General features: G+C 42.5%; 1 protein-coding gene across 1 annotated transcript in view; it reads left to right on the top strand.

Moving 5' to 3' along the window:
- TBC1D15 (TBC1 domain family member 15) overlaps positions 1-15,636 on the top strand; it is a 903,088-nt gene that overhangs the window by 556,755 nt on the left and 330,697 nt on the right. The window contains exon 14 of the mRNA XM_053719215.1: positions 8,617-8,717. Within this exon, the coding sequence (XP_053575190.1) occupies positions 8,617-8,717 (101 nt within the window). The remainder of the gene's footprint in view (positions 1-8,616; positions 8,718-15,636) is intronic.

Below are 15,636 nucleotides of genomic sequence, written 5' to 3'. Positions count from 1 at the left end.
TTTCCCCCGTCCCAGAGGCCCAGCTAGAGTTGTGGGGACCATTCCCAAGGTGGATGGGGCCATCTTCACGCTAGTTAAGCGCACAATGATTCCTTTAGAGGATAGTTCTACGTTCATGGAGCCTTTGTATAAGAAGTTGGAAAACATGTTGCGAGAGATGTTTCAACACACAGGATTTGTCTTTCAACCGGCAGCGGTGGTAGCCGTGGTTGCTGGAGCTGCATCATATTGGTGCAATGCATTATTTGATATGATTCGAAGAGGTGCAGGAAAAGATTAAGGCCCTAAAGGTAGGATGGCATAGAGGATGTGGTCTCGCTTAGACTCCCTTCCAATAAACATTCTGGAGCTTCGAGCGATCTACAACGCTCTGGAGGCATGGCGTCGTCTGAGAGACTTCAGCTTTATCAGTTTCCAGACAGACAACATCACCTCGGTGGCTTACATCAACCACCAGGGAGGCACGAGGAGCTCCCTGGCAGTGAGGGAGGTGTCTCGGATTCTGGTGTGTGCAGAGACCCACAACTGTTCGCTCTCTGCGATCCACATCCCGGGTGTGGACAACTGGGAGGCAGATTTTCTCAGCAGGCAGACTTTTTACCCGGGGGAATGGGCTCTTCACCCCGAGGTGTTTGCAGAGATCTGTTTCAGATGGAGATGCCGGAGATCGGTCTCATGGCATCCAGATTGAACTGCAAGCTTCTCCGATACGGATCGAGGTCGAGATACCCCCAGGCAGAACTAATAGACGCATTGGCGATGCCTTGGTTTTTTTTTTTCTAGTATACATATTCCTTCCGGGTCCGCCTTTTACCCTCCCAGTTTCATTCAGTGTCCTCTAGAGCTTGGGTATATGTTCCCATTAGTAATGAATGAAGCCGTGGACTCTCCTCCCCTTTAGATGGAAAACATAAATTATACTTACCTGATAATTTTATTTCCCTCGAGGGAAGTAGAGTCCACGGCCCCCGCCCGTATCTCTGATGGGTGGACCTAAATTTAATATTCTCTTCTGGCACCATTTATACCCTAATATTTCTCCTACTGTTCCTTCTTCCCTCGGTAGAATGACTGGGGGATGAGGGGAGTGGGGGAGGTATTTAAGCCTTTGGCTGGGGTGTCTTTGCCTCCTCCTGGTGGCCAGGTTCTTAATTCCCACTAGTAATGAATGATGCCCTGGACTCTCCTCCCCTCAATGGAAATACAATTATCAGGTAAGCATAATTTATGTTTTTCCATCAGGATTAAGCTATTTTATGGACTTTGTTTAAATTTCTTCCTAAGTTTGTGAATTCTAACAACATTAGTAGTGAAATTGCTGTTCCTTCTTTGTGTCCTAATCCTAAGAATACTCTTGAAAGATCTTTACATTCTTTGGATGTTTGTTGTAAGAGCTTTGAAATATTATGTCGATGCTACTAAAGATTTCAGGAAGACTTCTAGTTTATTTGTTGTTTTTTTCTGGCCCTATGAAAGGTCAGGAAATCTCTGCCATTTATTTGGCATCTTGGTTAAAGCTTTTGATTCACAAGGCTTATTTGGAGGCTGGACAGTCTCCGCCTCAGAGAATTACAGCTCATTCTACTAAATCAGTTGCCATTTCATGGGCTTTTAAGAATGAAGCTTCGGTTGATCAGATTTGCAAAGCAGCAACTTGGTCTTCTTTTTTATGTATTTGCTTCTTCTGAAGCAGTCTTTTGTAGAAAAGTTCTTCAGGCAGCTGTCTCAGTTTGATTCTTCTGCTTATGATTTAAGTTTTTTTCTTGAAATTTATGAGAAATTTATGAGAGAGACTTATTTTTTTTGTATGGATTTATTTGTTTCAGCGGAAATAGCTGTTTTTATTTTCTCCCTCCCTCTCTAGTGACTCTTTAGTGGTTTTCCACATCTTGGATATTTCTATCCCATACGTCACTATCTCATGGACTCTTGCCAATTACATGAATGAAAACATAATTTATCTAAGAACTTACCTGATAAATTCATTTCTTTCATATTGGCAAGAGTATATGAGGCCCACCCTTTTCATATGGTGGTTATGATTTTTTTTGTATAAAAGCACAATTATATTTCCAATTCCTCTTTTTGTATGCTTTTTTACTCCTTATTTTATCACCTCACTACTTGGTTATTCGTTAAACTTAGTTGTGGGTGTGGTGAGGGGTGTATTTATAGGCATTTTGAGGTTTGGGAAATTTTGCCCCTCCTGGTAGGATTGTATAGCCCATACTTCACTAGCTCATGGACTTTTGCCATAATGAAAGAAATTAATTTATCAGGTAAGTTCTTACATAAATTATGTTTTCTCCAACATTGGTGTGTCCGGTCCACGGCGTCATCCTTACTTGTGGGATATTCTCTTCCCCAACAGGAAATGGCAAAGAGTCCCAGCAAAGCTGGTCACATGATCCCCCCTAGGCTCCGCCCACCCCAGTCATTCTCTTTGCCGTTGCACAGGCAACATCTCCACGGAGATGGTTAAGAGTTTTTTGGTGTTTAAATGTAGTTTTTATTCTTCTATCAAGTGTTTGTTATTTTAAAATAGTGCTGGTATGTACTATTTACTCTGAAACAGAAAAGGATGAAGATTTCTGTTTGTAAGAGGAAGATGATTTTACAAGACAGTAACTAAAATCGATTGCTGTTTCCACACAGGACTGTTGAGATGAAGTAACTTCAGTTGGGGGAAACAGTTAGCAGACTTTTCTGCTTAAGGTATGACTAGCCATATTTCTAACAAGACCATGTAATGCTGGAAGGCTGTCATTTCCCCTCATGGGGACCGGTAAGCCATTTTCTTAGTCAAACATAAAAGAATAAAGGGCTTAAAAAAGGGCTTAAAAACTGGTAGACATTTTTATGGGCTAAAACGATTGCTTTATTGGGGCATATTATGCAGATTCTAGCTAATAATTGGCATTATAATCTTGGGGAACGTTTAAAAAACGGCAGGCACTGTGTTGGACACCTTTTTTAGTCTGGGGGCCTTTCTAGTTATAGACTGAGCCTCATTTTCGCGCCATTACTGCGCAGTTGTTTTTTGGAGAGCAAGGCATGCAGATGCATGTGTGAGGATCTAAGAATCGCTAAAAAAGCTTCTAGAAGGCGTCATTTGGTATCGTATTCCCCTCTGGGCTTGGTTGGGTCTCAGCAAAGCATATAGCTGGGACTGTATAGGGGTCAAATTTAAAAACGGCTCCGGTTCCGTTATTTTAAGGGTTAAAGCTCTGAAATTTGGTGTGCAATACTTTTAATGCTTTAAGACACTGTGGTGAAATTTTGGTAATTTTTGAACAATTCCTTCATACTTTTTCACATATTCAGTAATAAAGTGTTTTCAGTTTGAAATTTAAAGAGACAGTAACGGTTTTATTTTAAAACGTTTTTTGTGCTTTGTTGACAAGTTTAAGCCTGTTTAACATGTCTGTACCATCAGATAAGCTATGTTCTATATGTATGAAAGCCAATGTGTCTCCCCATTTAAATTTATGTGATAATTGTGCCATAGTGTCCAAACAAAGTAAGGACAGTAATGCCACAGATAATGATATTGCCCAAGATGATTCCTCAAATGAGGGGAGTAAACATGATACTACATCATCCCCTACTGTGTCTACACCAGTTTTGCCCACACAGGAGGCCCCTAGTACATCTAGTGCGCCAATACTTATTACCATGCAACAATTAACGGCTGTAATGGATAACTCCATAGCAAATCTTTTATCCAAAATGCCTACTTATCAGAGAAAGCGCGATTGCTCTGTTTTAAACACTGAAGAGCAAGAGGGCGCTGATGATAACTGTTCTGACATACCCTCACACCAATCTCAGGGGGCCATGAGGGAGGTTTTGTCTGATGGAGAAATCTCAGATTCAGGAAAAATTTCTCATCAAGCTGAACCTGATGTTGTGACATTTAAATTTAAATTAGAACATCTCCGCGCACTGCTTAAGGAGGTGTTATCTACTCTGGATGATTGTGACAATTTGGTCATTCCAGAGAAATTATGTAAGATGGACAAGTTCCTAGAGGTCCCGGTGCCCCCCGACGCTTTTCCTATACCCAAGCGGGTGGCGGACATAGTAAATAAAGAGTGGGAAAAGCCTGGCATACCTTTTGTTCCCCCCCCTATATTTAAGAAATTATTTCCTATAGTCGACCCCAGAAAGGACTTATGGCAGACAGTCCCCAAGGTCGAGGGGGCGGTTTCTACTCTAAACAAACGCACTACTATTCCTATCGAAGATAGTTGTGCTTTCAAAGATCCTATGGATAAAAAATTAGAGGGTTTGCTTAAAAAGATTTTTGTACAGCAAGGTTACCTTCTACAACCAATTTCATGCATTGTTCCTGTCACTACGGCAGCGTGTTTCTGGTTCGAGGAACTAGAAAAGTCGCTCAGTAAAGAATCTTCGTATGAGGAGGTTATGGACAGAGTTCAAGCACTTAAATTGGCTAACTCTTTTGTTTTAGATGCCGCTTTGCAATTAGCTAGATTAGCGGCGAAAAATTCAGGGTTTGCTATCGTGGCGCGCAGAGCGCTTTGGCTAAAGTCTTGGTCAGCGGATGTGTCTTCCAAGACAAAATTGCTTAACATTCCTTTCAAAGGTAAAACATTATTTGGACCAGATTTGAAAGAGATTATTTCAGACATCACTGGGGGAAAGGGCCACGCCCTCCCACAGGATAGGTCTTTTAAGGCTAAAAATAAGCCTAATTTTCGTCCCTTTCGCAGAAACGGACCAGCCTCTAATTCTGCATCCTCTAAGCAAGCGGGTAATACTTCACAACCCAAACCAGCCTGGAAACCAATGCAAGGCTGGAACAAGGGTAAGCAGGCCAAGAAGCCTACCACTGCTACCAAAACAGCATGAAGGGATAGCCCCCGATCCGGGACCGGATCTAGTGGGGGGCAGACTCTCTCTCTTTGCTCAGGCTTGGGCAAGAGATGTTCAGGATCCTTGGGCGCTAGAAATAGTTTCTCAAGGTTATCTCCTGGAATTCAAGGAACTACCCCCAAGGGGAAGGTTCCACAGGTCTCACTTATCTTCAAACCAAATAAAGAGACAGGCATTCTTACATTGTGTAGAAGACCTGTTAAAGATGGGAGTGATACATCCAGTTCCAATAAGAGAACAAGGAATGGGATTTTATTCCAATCTGTTCATAGTTTCCAAAAAAGAGGGAACATTCAGACCAATTTTGGATCTGAAGATCCTAAACAAATTTCTCAGGGTACCATCGTTCAAAATGGAAACTATTCGAACGATCCTACCCACCATCCAGGAAAGTCAATTTATGACTACCGTGGATTTAAAGGATGCGTACCTACATATTCCTATCCACAAGGAACATCATCAGTTCCTAAGGTTCGCTTTTCTGGACAAGCATTACCAGTTTGTGGCACTTCCATTCGGATTAGCCACTGCTCCAAGGATTTTCACAAAGGTACTAGGGTCCCTTCTAGCTGTTCTAAGACCAAGGGGCATTGCAGTAGCACCTTACTTGGACGACATCCTAATTCAAGCGTCGTCCCTGTCAAAAGCAAAGGCTCATACGGACATCGTCCTAGCCTTTCTCAGATCTCACGGATGGAAGGTGAAAAAAAAAAAAAAAAAAAAAAAAAAAGTTCTCTGTCCCCGTCAACAAGAGTTCCCTCCTTGGGAACAATAATAGATTCCTTAGAAATGAGGTTTTTTCTGACAGAGGTCAGAAAATCAAAACTTCTAAGCTCTTGTCAAGTACTTCATTCTGTTCCTCGTCCTTCCATAGCGCAGTGCATGGAAGTAATAGGATTGATGGTTGCAACAATGGACATAGTTCCTTTTGCACGAATTCATCTAAGACCATTACAACTGTGCATGCTCAGACAGTGGAATGGGGATTATACAGACTTGTCTCCGATGATTCAAGTAGATCAAAGGACCAGAGATTCACTCCGTTGGTGGCTGACCCTGGACAATCTGTCACAGGGAATGAGCTTCCGCAGACCAGAGTGGGTCATTGTCACGACCGACGCCAGTCTAGTGGGCTGGGGCGCGGTCTGGGAATCCCTGAAAGCTCAGGGTCTATGGTCTCGGGAAGAGTCTCTTCTCCCGATAAACATTCTGGAACTGAGAGCGATATTCAATGCTCTCAGAGCTTGGCCTCAACTAGCAAAGGCCAAATTCATAAGGTTTCAATCAGACAACATGACGACCGTTGCATATATCAATCATCAGGGGGGAACAAGGAGTTCCCTGGCGATGAAAGAAGTGACCAAGATAATTCAATGGGCGGAGGATCACTCCTGCCACTTGTCTGCGATCCACATCCCAGGAGTGGAAAATTGGGAAGCGGATTTTCTGAGTCGTCAGACATTCCATCCGGGGGAGTGGGAACTCCATCCGGAAATCTTTGCCCAAATAACTCAATTATGGGGCATTCCAGACATGGATCTGATGGCGTCTCGTCAGAACTTCAAGGTTCCTTGCTACGGGTCCAGATCCAGGGATCCCAAGGCGACTCTAGTAGATGCACTAGTAGCACCTTGGACCTTCAACCTAGCTTATGTATTCCCACCGTTTCCTCTCATTCCCAGGCTGGTAGCCAGGATCAATCAGGAGAGGGCCTCGGTGATCTTGATAGCTCCTGCGTGGCCATGCAGGACTTGGTATGCAGACCTGGTGAATATGTCATCGGCTCCACCATGGAAGCTACCTTTGAGACAGGACCTTCTTGTTCAGGGTCCATTCGAACATCCGAATCTGGTTTCCCTCCAACTGACGGCTTGGAGATTGAACGCTTGATTTTATCAAAGCGTGGGTTTTCAGATTCTGTAATAGATACTCTAATTCAGGCTAGAAAGCCTGTAACTAGAAAAATTTACCATAAAATATGGAAAAAATATATCTGTTGGTGTGAATCCAAAGGATTCCCATGGAACAAGATAAAAATTCCTAAGATTCTATCCTTTCTACAAGAAGGTTTGGAGAAAGGATTATCTGCAAGTTCTCTAAAGGGACAGATCTCTGCTTTATCTGTTTTACTTCACAAAAGACTGGCAGCCGTGCCAGATGTTCAAGCATTTGTTCAGGCTCTGGTTAGGATCAAGCCTGTTTACAGACCTTTGACTCCTCCCTGGAGTCTAAATCTAGTTCTTTCAGTTCTTCAAGGGGTTCCGTTTGAACCTTTACATTCCATAGATATTAAGTTACTATCTTGGAAAGTTTTGTTTTTAGTTGCAATTTCTTCTGCTAGAAGAGTTTCAGAGTTATCTGCTCTGCAGTGTTCTCCGCCCTATCTGGTGTTCCATGCAGATAAGGTGGTTTTGCGTACTAAGCCTGGTTTTCTTCCGAAAGTTGTTTCTAACAAAAATATTAACCAGGAGATAGTTGTACCTTCTTTGTGTCCGAATCCAGTTTCAAAGAAGGAACGTTTGTTACACAATTTGGACGTAGTCCGTGCTCTAAAATTCTATTTAGAGGCTACTAAAGATTTCAGACAAACATCTTCCTTGTTTGTTGTTTATTCTGGTAAAAGGAGAGGTCAAAAAGCGACTTCTACCTCTCTTTCCTTTTGGCTTAAAAGCATTATCCGAATGGCTTATGAGACTGCCGGACGGCAGCCTCCTGAAAGAATCACAGCTCACTCCACTAGGGCTGTGGCTTCCACATGGGCCTTCAAGAACGAGGCTTCTGTTGACCAGATATGTAAGGCAGCGACTTGGTCTTCACTGCACACTTTTGCCAAATTTTACAAATTTGATACTTTTGCTTCTTCGGAGGCTATTTTTGGGAGAAAGGTTTTGCAAGCTGTGGTTCCTTCCGTTTAGGTGACCTGATTTGCTCCCTCCCTTCATCCGTGTCCTAAAGCTTTGGTATTGGTTCCCACAAGTAAGGATGACGCCGTGGACCGCACACACCAATGTTGGAGAAAACAGAATTTATGCTTACCTGATAATTTACTTTCTCAACGGGTGTGCCCGGCCCACGGCCCGCCCTGGTTTTTTTAATCAGGTCTGATGAATTATTTTCTCTAACTACAGTCACCACGGTATCATATGGTTTCTCCTATATATATTTCCTCCTGTCCGTCGGTCGAATGACTGGGGTGGGCGGAGCCTAGGAGGGATCATGTGACCAGCTTTGCTGGGACTCTTTGCCATTTCCTGTTGGGGAAGAGAATATCCCACAAGTAAGGATGACGCCGTGGACCGGACACACCGTTGGAGAAAGTAATTTATCAGGTAAGCATAAATTCTGTTATTTACTTACACAAACAACACAACCTATTAGTAATGTCCATCAATATACAGTATACCCTAAAAATTCAGTGTTGCAGTTTATTATTTTATAATGTTGAGGATTTAAACTTGAAAAGTTTTCCTTATATAATGCCTTGTTTTTATTTTCATAACCTTGTTTGCTTGGCCATATCAGACACCCTTTAATTAAAAAAAATTATAATAAAACTAAATATGATGGAAAGCTGCAAATTTACACAAGACAACACTATTAACCTTAAGCTTGCTGCTAGATCTGCACTTTCTTATTTTTTTAAAAAAAAATCTGCAACTACACTTTCTTTACATCACAATAATAAAAGTTTTATCATTCGACCTCTTCTGTTTTTAGGCTATGTACAAGGAATGAGCGATTTGCTTTCTCCTGTTTTGTATGTTATGGAAAATGAAGTTGATGCATTTTGGTGCTTTGTTTCATTCATGAATCAAATGGTGAGTACAGTAATATAATTTCAATAAATATTTGTTTTATAACATAGTGTAAAAAATATATCTGCTATCATTGTTCTGCAATCATATTTAGGTGGTATTACTTGAATTAAATGTAGAGTTTGTTTATTATTAGTATTTCACTTCCAAAAAAAATAAGATTCAAAGTGAAGAATGAATTACCAATGTAGTCAATTTCTGTAGCACCATTTCCTTCTAAATACAGGGAGAGTCCACAGCTGCATTCATTACTTGTGGGAATACAGAACCTGGCCACCAGGAGGAGGCAAAGACACCCCAGCCAAAGGCTTAAATACGTCACCCACTTCCCTCATCCCCCAGTCATTCTTTGCCTTTCGTTACATGAGTTTGGCAGAGAAGTGTCAGAAGATACGGAGTAGTTCCTTATGGAGGGTAGTACTCTGCGAGATAGGACTGGAGTTTTAAGTAGTCTTGTTAGCCTCTCAGTGAGAGCATTGATGAGTTAAGAGTCTGGAGATGCAGGGAGAGTCTTTCTGCGAAACCATCCAGACTCATATTAACAACTCCTTAAGCAATCAGCGTTGACGAGTTTCGCTGCCTGCTTTCTTCACTCAAGTCCGTGTCAGAAGCGCTGCTATAATCTGTCAAACTTGAAGGACCGTTTCGCTGTTTCACGGCATACATTCAGGTAAGATTGTTTAATTTTTTATAACACATGTTAACGATAGAAGACAGGGTCTCAGTGGGACTCCTTTATATTTATGGAATCAAGGGTTAATATCTCCTGAGGGAGATTATTGAACAGTCTTGTTAATCATGTTTGTTATGTTATTTTGACTGCGTATGTGTAGGAGACATTTTTGGGCTCATAGATTGATACGGAACATACAGGTTATAGAGCTGCGCAGTTTTATTTTGCTGGCATGCTTTTCCTTAGCAAGGGCGGTCCTGCATGAGGCACCGTGTGACTGGGAGTAGTCACGTCTTATTTTCCATTTCCGATTCCTGACCAAGTGGCTGCGGAGAAGAGTTAATTTCTCTACCCGTTAGGGTGGTGAGTGCCCTAGCCATTGGTGGTTTAAGGTGCCAGTTGTTTTTTTGGCTACAAATTTTAATTCGAATTATGGAGGATTCTGATATTCTAGAGGTTTTCTCTGATACAGATTTTGATACCTGCGTATGTTGTGAGGAGGCCTGGGTAGACCAGCCTGCTCAATTATGTTCCGTATGCTGCAATAGTGTGTTCTCTTCAAACAATGCTGAGATGTTAGAGAACACTGAGCCGTCTATCTCTGAGGATTCCTCGTCCCGTAAGGTGCGTTCCCTAGAATCTTCTCCTACACATGCAGTTCCCCTAAGTAGGGGTGGACAGATAGCTTAGCATGCTAATGCAATTTCCCTAAGTACCATTACTCCTTCGTGTGAGGCAGACTTTTTTGCACCAAAGGTTACTGCACGTTTTTCACATGGCCATCTCTATAGCCTTAGCAAGTTTGCCTCTTCCTGCTACGTGCAAGTGAAGGGTTAATCCGTGCTCTCCTACCCATGGACCGTCATCTAAAATGACAATTGTGCCCGATCAGTCATCTGGGGATGCGGTTCCCTCTGAGGCTTCAGAGGTAGATCCTCCGGGCTCGGATTCGCCTGATTTGACTCCTCCGACTGAGCAGGATTTGGCATTTAGCCTGCGTTTACTTCTGAGAGATGTTAGAGGTTCCCAGTCCTGATCTGTCATGTGGATCTCAGTCCTCTAAATCAGATAATGGAAAGGGTTGGATCCTCTTCTTTATCGTCTATATGTATATAGTTATAGAATCCCAGTCCCAAGCTCTATGGGGTGGGGGGGGGGGTTGTTGTATAACAGGCAGGACCTGTTTTTGTTTAGTTTGCACACCCGTTTTGACGCCCCTTTTTGTGCGTTTAACTATTTCATTTTTAATTTGTTTCAGATAATTTTTGTTTTAGAGCTTGGGGGTTCTTGCGGAAACTTTCTAGGATTCTGATGATTACAATGTCTCTTTGGGAAACTGAAACTATTTACCTCCGTGAGGTTTGCAGGAGTCTTAGTTTCCAAACTTGGATTTTGCAAATAGCAAGTTGATTCGTATACACTGGAACTTTCTCGCAGCTTGTATGTGAGAATTCAATCTGATGATTACAATGTCTCTTTGGGAAACTGAAACTATTTACCTCTGTGAGGTTTGCAGGAGTCTCGGTTTCCAAACTTGGGTTTTTGCAAGTATTAGCATTATTAGTTGTTCTTCTTCACTGGGTTCCTACCAGCTATAAATGATCTTTAGTGATCCAACGTCCTGGATAGATGTAAAGGTTGCTTAAAGGTGCTGAAACTGTTTACCTTCGTAAGGTTTGCAGGAGTTTTAGATTTCAGGTGGAGTCGTTCAGCTGTTTATTTAGCAGTTTTAGTCGTTCAGCTGTTTATTTAACCTGCCCTCTGGATCCCTGTGAATCTGGGATAGTTGAAACTGTGTTCCCCTACTCAAAAGGATTCCAACTCCGTTTTTTTTTTTCAGGACCCGATGCAAAATATGCAGTCGGATAGTGACGGCTGAATCATTTTGGTTCATGATTGGCCAGGAAATGGGTCTCCTGTAAAAATATGATGTCACCTCCTATTCTCTGCAAATCTTTGAGTACAATGGAGCGTTTGTTGGGGCTATTAGTCTCTTCGCGTTTATCGATATGAGCTCAACTGGGTGAGACCTGTGTCTTAGTCGCCGCTGCGCCATGTCAAGTGTTTGGGAGGGTGCGCACGGGGGGTAGCTGGGGAGAGTCGGGAGGAAACGAGAAGGGAGGGGAGGGGAAAAGAAAAAAAAAATTGGGGGGTAAGGAGGGTCTTAAAGCGATGAAATGGAGATGGGAGATGTAAAGGAGGTTGGAGTGAAAAAGGGGTGATTTGGAAGTGAGTGTGAGGTGGAGGGAAAAGGGGGAGTGATGAGTGTCCCCGTAGGAGAGGACCAAGTTCACTAAAGTGAAATGTTATATATTATAGAACAATCCAAATAACTTAAGAGTGTCAACAATTACCAAGAAGTTCTATGTAGGTAAAGAACTGTATCAACTACTTAATAAATTAGGGGTAGTTGTCCCTGTGTTTCTTGCCTGTAACATAAACAGATAACATTAACTTTGTAACTCAGAATGATCTATGATCACTAACTATATGACCTAGCTAGTTCCCCCTTAGCAACAGGATTAGGGTTATGTGTCCAGGAAGTTAGTACTATCTGCAGCATCCCTATATATGCGTCTACACATAGGATGCGCCAATTGGTCTCATCTGTTCTGACTGGCCTCTGTGTCATGCCTTGAATTGTAGGTGGGCGCATACCATAGAGCCCCTTCCCCTGAGGGTTGACATGGACAACTGGGGCATTGTTTGATGCTATGATGTCTAATGTAATACCTGCTGTTAAGTGAATGTAACAAAGCAACTTTGCGCATTTCTAGGTCCAGATATAGGTCCTGCCTAGGTGTTGGATAAGAGAAGGGAAAAAAGAAAAAAAAAACATTTTGCATTTCTCCATGTGTAGATATGAGTCTTACTTAGATATGTGTTACATAATACATCTGTGAGTCTTGCATTGGGGTTTGCTTCTGAAGAAAACATTTTGTACAGTTCTCTATTTAAGTTTAGGACTTAACTAGGTATTTGTTAAATAATAAGACAATTTGCACATTTATGATCAACAACAATATCAAGGCAGGCAGATAAATATAAAATATACATTCACAACAATATAGAAAGGTTCAGTTCACATACAACCTGAGGGCTCATCAGTGAGGTCTGGCACACAGTCCCAGCAAGGAAAGAGGTATATTCCCCTAAAGTTAGTTGCTAAGGGTCTCGAACTTGAGAAATTCAGAGAAACAAGGTCCCAATCAGGAGTGCCTGGGAGGAGAGAAAATTCAATCTTGAGGTTGCTGAGCTACCCCCCGACCCCTATTAAGAGGGAATTGAGGGGTGGCTTCGTCATCCCGAGGAAGCCTGATGTCAAGGCCAAGTGCTTGTGCGAAGTTTGGAAGGTCCTCCGGAGTTCTGAGGGTATGAGTTGGTGGCTATTAAGCAAGTGGGGAAACCCCACCTATAAGGGATCTTCTTCTCCCTTAGAGCTGATGTAATGTGTCTCAGGTCTCTTCTCTTTTGCAGTGTTGTAGGGCACAGATCTGAAAACACCTGGATCTCCGTGTCCCTAAATGTTAGAGGGTGCTTCGCCCTGGCCATTTTTAGGACGTCTTCTTTGTCCTTAAAGGAAAGGAACTTCATTATTACGTCTCTTGGTGGGGCTCTATTTGGTGGCTTGGGGCGCAAGGCCCTGTGGGCTCTTTCTATTTGTACTTCTTGCGCTGATGCGTTATTTTTGAGGTATCTGATAAACTCTTGAATGTACTGGTGTAGTGCTGGAGGGTCCACGGCCTCGGGGATACCCCTAAGCCGAAGATTATTCCTCCTGCTCCGATTCTCGAGATCTTCTATCCGATCCATGAGATTGTGCACTGTGCCCTCCTGAGCTTGTAAATAGCTAGATTGCTGTTGCATATCAGAACTAAGGGTCTCCTGTTTCTCTTCAACCTGGGTGACTCGCCTGTCTACAGCCATAATGTCTCTCCTAAGCTCCCCAAACATACTCTTGAAATCCAGCATGGCCTTCTTTATGTCCTCTTTAGAGGAGAGATGGATGATGTCATTTTTTGTAAGATAGCAATGTGCCTGTGTGCCAGGCTCATGTTCATGTGCCTGGGTTGTGGTGGGTTGCCCTGCAATCTCATGGGCTGTCTTGCTGGGGGGGTATAGCTGGATCTGCTGAGATCAAAAAGTTCTCCATTACAGAAGATTGTGTTCCTTTGTGAGGCTTAATGTTTCTCTTGCTGGCCATAATTAAGGGTAATGGGACCCCTTTCAGTGAGTTGCTGACCCCGGTTCTATATAGATCTCTTATCTGTCCAAAGTCAGTGAGTGTGTTGGTGAGTCTATGGCAGGTCACTATATTGGATGAGAGAAACTTCTGAGGGCCTGTTTCTATAGGGTACCCCGTGTGTTAGCCGCTTTCAGGTGCTGCCTTAAGTCTGTGCAGGTCCGGAAAAGTTATGTGGCTTAAGAAGCTATGTTAGTTTTGCCCCTGGTATTCAATAGGCTTACCGGGCTTTTGCGTGTGGAGCTCCTCCTTGTGCTGCCCTTTAGGCCAAGCCAACAGACCGGGTAAGAGGTGTTTGCTGCTGCGGATCGGTCCGTCTCGTGCAAGCAGCTCCTGAGCTGGGTCTCCGGTGTCAGGGCCCAAGTTGTTGGCGGCTCAGGCGGGCCACGTGGGTGCGGCCTTTTAGCTTCAAGTGTGATTGTGAGACTGCGGAGGAGCGCCCGATGCTGTCAGTCTATCAGACACTGCCTCTTCGTTATTGCCCGAGCTCAGGGAGTTGGTAAGTGTAGATTGCTCCCGGTTCTTCAGGGAAGAGTACTCACTTGAGCTGTGGGTGATGCGCTCCGTTAGTGGCGCCCTGCTCCCGATGATCACCACGCTCACAAATCAGCCGTACAGTTTAGATGCACTGTGGGGTGATTGAGGTTTGCGGAACCTTCACTAGGTGTTTTGGGATATTTTTCAGCTAGTTGATCATTCCGAATTTCGGCAAGTTAAACAAGGGACCACAGAGCACTAAAAAGTTGCAGCCATCTCCATCGGTGGCTAGGCTCCGCCCCCAGAACTGCTTTATTTTTTTGATGTATTTTTATACTGAGAGGTTCTCTGTTCTTGCAAGTTATTGTCACCGCTCACCTCCCTATAGCGCTGTTATTACAGATTTTCATAAACCCGGCATTAGCAGGCAATATTGCAGCTTAAAGCTCCATTGTGCTTCATACCGCACTCAAATACCAGCACTGCTTTGAGTTGGTTTTACGTGCATGTGCACGATTTCCCCATAGACATCAATGGGGAGAGCCGGCTAAAAAAAGACTAACACCTGCAATAAAGGAGCGTAAAGCTCTGTAACGCAGCCCCATTGATTCCTATGGGGAAACAACATTTATGTTTACACCTAACACCCTAACATAAACCCAGAGTCTAAACACCCCTAATTTGCCGCAGCTGACATTGCCAACACCTACATTACATTTATTAACCCCTAATCTGCCGCTCCTAATATCGCCGCCACCTACCTACATTTATTAACCCCTAATCTGCCGCCCCCAATGTCGTTGCTACCTACCTACATTTATTAACCCCTAATCTGCCGCCCCCAATGTCGTCACCTACCTACACTTATTAACCCCTATAATCTTCCACGCCCAACGTCGCCGCCACTATACTAAAGTTATTAACTCCTAACCCTAACACCCACTAACTTTAACATAATTAAAATAAATCAATATAAAAATAACAATTAATACCTAAATAATTCCTATTTAAAACTAAATACTTACCTATAAAATAAAACCTAAGCTTGCTACAATATAACTAATAGGTACATTATATCTAGCTTAGGTTTTATTTTTATTTCACAGGCAAGTTTGTATTTATTTTAACTAGGTAGACTAGTTACTAAATAGTTATTAACTATTTACTAGCTACCTAGCTAAAATAAATACAAATGTACCTGTAAAATAAAACTAACACCTAACCTTACACTACAATTAAATAAATTACATTAATTTAATACAATTAACTAAATTACATTAATTTAATACAATTAACTAAATTACAAAAAAAACAAACACACAATGAAAAATAAATGATCAAATATTTGAACTAATTACACTTAATCTAATAGCCCTATCAAAATAGAAAAGCCCCCCAAAATAAAAAAAGAAAACCTCAGCCTAAACTGCCAATGGCCCTTAAAAGGGCCTTTTGCGGGGCATTGCACCAAAGAAATCAGCTCTTTTACCTGTAAAAAAAATACAATCGCCCCCAACAGTAAAACCCAC

Source organism: Bombina bombina, chromosome 6, assembly GCF_027579735.1.
Source record: "Bombina bombina isolate aBomBom1 chromosome 6, aBomBom1.pri, whole genome shotgun sequence".
Classification (NCBI taxonomy): Eukaryota; Metazoa; Chordata; class Amphibia; order Anura; family Bombinatoridae; genus Bombina; species Bombina bombina.
Note: the sequence above shows the minus strand (reverse complement) of the source record. Positions and strands in the feature narration are given on the sequence as shown.